This window comes from Pollicipes pollicipes, unplaced genomic scaffold, assembly GCF_011947565.3.
Source record: "Pollicipes pollicipes isolate AB1234 unplaced genomic scaffold, Ppol_2.1 Scaffold_6686;HRSCAF=7923_pilon_pilon_pilon, whole genome shotgun sequence".
Taxonomy (NCBI): domain Eukaryota; kingdom Metazoa; phylum Arthropoda; class Thecostraca; order Pollicipedomorpha; family Pollicipedidae; genus Pollicipes; species Pollicipes pollicipes.
Genome location: NW_023596921.1, coordinates 45,327,341 through 45,331,118, shown reverse-complemented (window position 1 = coordinate 45,331,118; position 3,778 = coordinate 45,327,341). Strand labels below are relative to the sequence as shown.

The following is a 3,778-nucleotide window of genomic DNA, read 5'->3' as shown; positions in this document are numbered from 1 at the left end:
TGAGTGATGAGTGAGTGAGTGAGTGAGTGAGTGAGTGATGAGTGGTGGGTGGGTGGGTGGTGATGAGTGATGAGTGAGTGAGTGAGTGAGTGAGTGAGTGACGTGAGGAGTGAGTGAGTGTGTGTGTGGTGTGGTGTGTGTGTGCGTGTGTGTGGTGTGTGTGGTGTGTGTGTGCTGTGGTGTTGTGTGTGGTGGTGTGTTGTGTGTGTGTGTGTGCGTGCGTTGGTGTGTGTGTGTGTGAGTGGTCTTGCTGGTAACCATGGCTTGGCTTTACTCCGCCACAGGTCAGTGGTCTTTAAAGGTATTCTTGTTTGATATGTTGATATTTCTGAACTTGGTTAATATTTGTTACGACACAAAATCAGCTGTCTGACTGTGAACAACTATATAGAGGTTGCCGTCGTCGTGCAGAATCTTTAAAAGGTGTTTTGATAAAACTGCACAGGGGTTAAATTCCCCTCTCCCCACCTCGAGCGGGTGTTCACTCCAGCTTGCGACACCGCACAATTAAAGTTTGCAGAGAAACGACGCCGAGGACGATGAACCGGGTTCCTTTCCCAATACGCCGCCAATGTCATCCATGCAAGCGTCACTAATGAGGCTATTTTCGCGGTTTGCACCGTTCGAATCCCGCGAGCGCAACATGCAGGGGTCTGCGGCTCGTTGCCCCAGATTATGCCGGTTCTAAAAGAGGTATGGCATCCCTTTCCACCAACCAATGCAATCACCCACGATCTACCGAATCCATCGCCGGCCGAGAGCTGTACCGAGAGGTCAAGGCGAGCGATCTCCGCCGCTTCATCCCGTCTGGCTGGGGCCAGCGTGACGTCAGGCCGTGGTCGGATGATGCACCTATGTCGCTCCCGGAGCGAGCTAGCGCTGCGTCTTGCGCCCGAGGCGTCGCGTTCTGGAGCGGAGACACCGTGCGGATCACGACGAGTGATGGAGTCTCAATCTCCCGCCAGAACGTGGCCTGGCGACGAGCGCGTGCCTGACCCTGCGTCAAACCGCGCGCTGGCGACCGGTGATTCCGGTGATGCTCGACGGTGATGCTCGACGCCCCCGTCATGTAACCCGAATCTGAAGCGTCCTTGAATACAAAACACACACCACAGATAAACTGGCATCCGCTTATACGAATTGGCCGATGACGTCCTCTGCTCGAATGACTGGACTTGAATGGGCTCCAGTCAAACAAGGCTGTTGTTCAGCAGCACCTGCACCAGCGGAATGATCCGTCGGTCGGTACACCTCATTGCAATGCTAACCCGCTGCTCCAGCGATCCACCTGGCCCATTTCGAGATCACCCAACCACGAGTCACCACGACCCCAACTCGACCGATGTTGCTCCGCACGCGCTCAGCGGTCACGACCGCGTGGTGACATCCCCTCGTCGGGGGGCGGGCGCTGGCGCTCCTCGTCACATCAGCCCGCGCTCTGCAGAACCCCTGAGCAGGGGCAGGCGGCGCTGCCTGGACTCGCTTACCGCCGACTGCATACCTCCCACCACTTCGGGGTGCCAACCGAAAACAACAGGACGTGTGGCTTTCCGTCTGAGGTGACCTGCTCGGCCTGCATATGCCAGGGTCCGGAATTCTCGATCCCTTTGGGTCCGTGGAGATGAAGACACCGGACACATCACGCACGACAGAGGCAGCATGCGGTATGACAGGGACGCACACCCCACCCACGTGCTCCGGCAGGCGCGCCGTTGGTTCCAAAATGCTGTCGGACCGGCTGGCCACTGCGAGGTCATTTTGTTTCAAAACTCCTTCGTCAACGCAAGACACGCACAATGAAAGGACATTGGCATGCACGTACCTTGTGTCGGCTGCAAGACCTGACTCGCCGGCGAGCCACTCTGGTGTCACTGACCTGTGTGGGTGTTTAGCGTCACTGACCCTGTGTGGGTGGACCGCTCAAACCACCGCTTCACGTCCTGCGGGCCAGATCTGCTCCCAGAACTGTCGGTCTTCCTCAAGCAGATGGGAAATCGAAAGTGAGTGGTGTGGGTGGTGCAGCCGCACAGCCACTGGACCTGTCTTTCCTGTTATTGCACGTCATCGTTTCATTGTTGTAAGACGCTTGCTGATATATGGCCATGTGGCACCCATTTGGAACACTGTCATTGGTTCTCTGCTTAAATGTGAAGATGACAGCCGAATAGCTTTGGGCCCGGCCCTGTGATTCGATGGCGTGGTTAATGCGAGGAAGCGGTCAGCAACCAGCTCGTCTGACCTGTTCGACGACATGTTATGCCCTGCTCCGTGGACCCTGCCTGGGTCACTGGACGGAGGCGACAGTGCCGCGCGCTTTCGATATGCCGGTCAGGAATACATATATGATCGGGGTTTCGTGACGATATGGGCCAAGACAGCTACCTTAAAGAGCTTCGACAGCGTGCAGCAGCCCGGCCAACGCCGAATCAGCAGTCACTGGTTTTGTGGCCGGCTCGAGGGCCACACGCAGTCCATGCACTCAACTCTAATAGCGTGACATGACCTCCTGATACCCACAGCGTAATTCAGGGGCACTCAGGGGTCGGCTTTGTTTGCATTTGACTGGCGTCGTGCCGTTGTCTTTACACTCTGGACATTCGGTTGTGGCAGAGCCGGGGAGCGTAGTTTACTATTTAGCTGCCTCTGATCCCCTTCCCAGCTTGGGGAACGAAGCGGGCCGAATCCGGGTAAAGATCCGTTTGTTGGTATATTTTGGGGCAGGTTGCGTAGTTTCCAAATGCTTAGCCTCAGTGTCGCTGCGTGTTTTTTACTCTGACTACGTCACCCGGCTTGAGCTCAGACAGATCAAGCGTTCTGTCTTGATTCGTGGTCCGCCATAGTCTTGATCGTGGTCTCTGCATCTTCTTGCTGAACTGCGTTGGCAGGCAGTTGTGTCGGCTCCAGGCTCTCAGCTTCCCTCCCATGAGAAGTTATGCTAGCGTGTAGCCGATGCCGTGGGGTGGCGCTGCTCAGGATGACAACGGCGTCAGCCGCGGATCTCACCTTCTTAAGACGTTCTCCACCGTTCGCACCGCCTTGTCAGCTCTTCAATTTCTCCAGAGGTAAGTGACGTGAAGTTATCGTATGCACGGATGTCTATGCAGCCGTGAGGTCCTTGAGCGTGTTACTGCCAAGCCGGGGCCCTCTGTCAGTTACGGCTTCACACGGCAGGCCGTGCCTCACGAAAGCCGACCTCACTCCGACGACAGCAGCGCCACTGGAAGGTGAGGGCGGCGCCAGCAGGCCACGGTATCACACGGCAGGCCGTGCCTCACGAGAGCCGACCTCACTCCGACGACAGCAGCGCCACTGGAAGGTGAGGGCGGCGCCAGCAGGGCCACGGTATCACACGGCAGGCCGTGCCTCACGAAAGCCGACCTCACTCTGACGACAGCCAGCGCCACTGGAAGGTGAGGGCGGCGCCAGCAGGGCCACGGTATCACACGGCAGGCCGTGCCTCACGAAAGCCGACCTCACTCCGACGACAGCAGCGCCACTGGAAGGTGAGGGCGGCGCCAGCAGGCCACGGTATCACACGGCAGGCCGTGCCTCACGAGAGCCGACCTCACTCTGACGACAGCAGCGCCACTGGAAGGTGATGGGCGGCGCCAGCAGGCCACGGTATCACACGGCAGGCCGTGCCTCACGAGAGCCGACCTCACTCTGACGACAGCAGCAGCGCCACTGGAAGGTGAGGGCGGCGCCAGCAGGCCACGGTATCACACGGCAGGCCGTGCCTCACGAGAGCCGACCTCACTCTGACGACAGCAGCGCCACT

At 58.2% G+C, this 3,778-nt stretch overlaps 1 protein-coding gene across 1 annotated transcript in view; it reads right to left on the bottom strand.

Moving 5' to 3' along the window:
- The window catches only part of LOC119108420 (venom protease-like), an 11,505-nt gene extending 10,436 nt beyond the window's left edge, over positions 1-1,069 (bottom strand). Inside the window, exon 1 of the mRNA XM_037231991.1 lies at positions 997-1,069. Coding sequence (XP_037087886.1) covers positions 997-1,069 — 73 coding nt within the window. The remainder of the gene's footprint in view (positions 1-996) is intronic.
- Between the last annotated feature and the right edge of the window lie 2,709 nt (positions 1,070-3,778).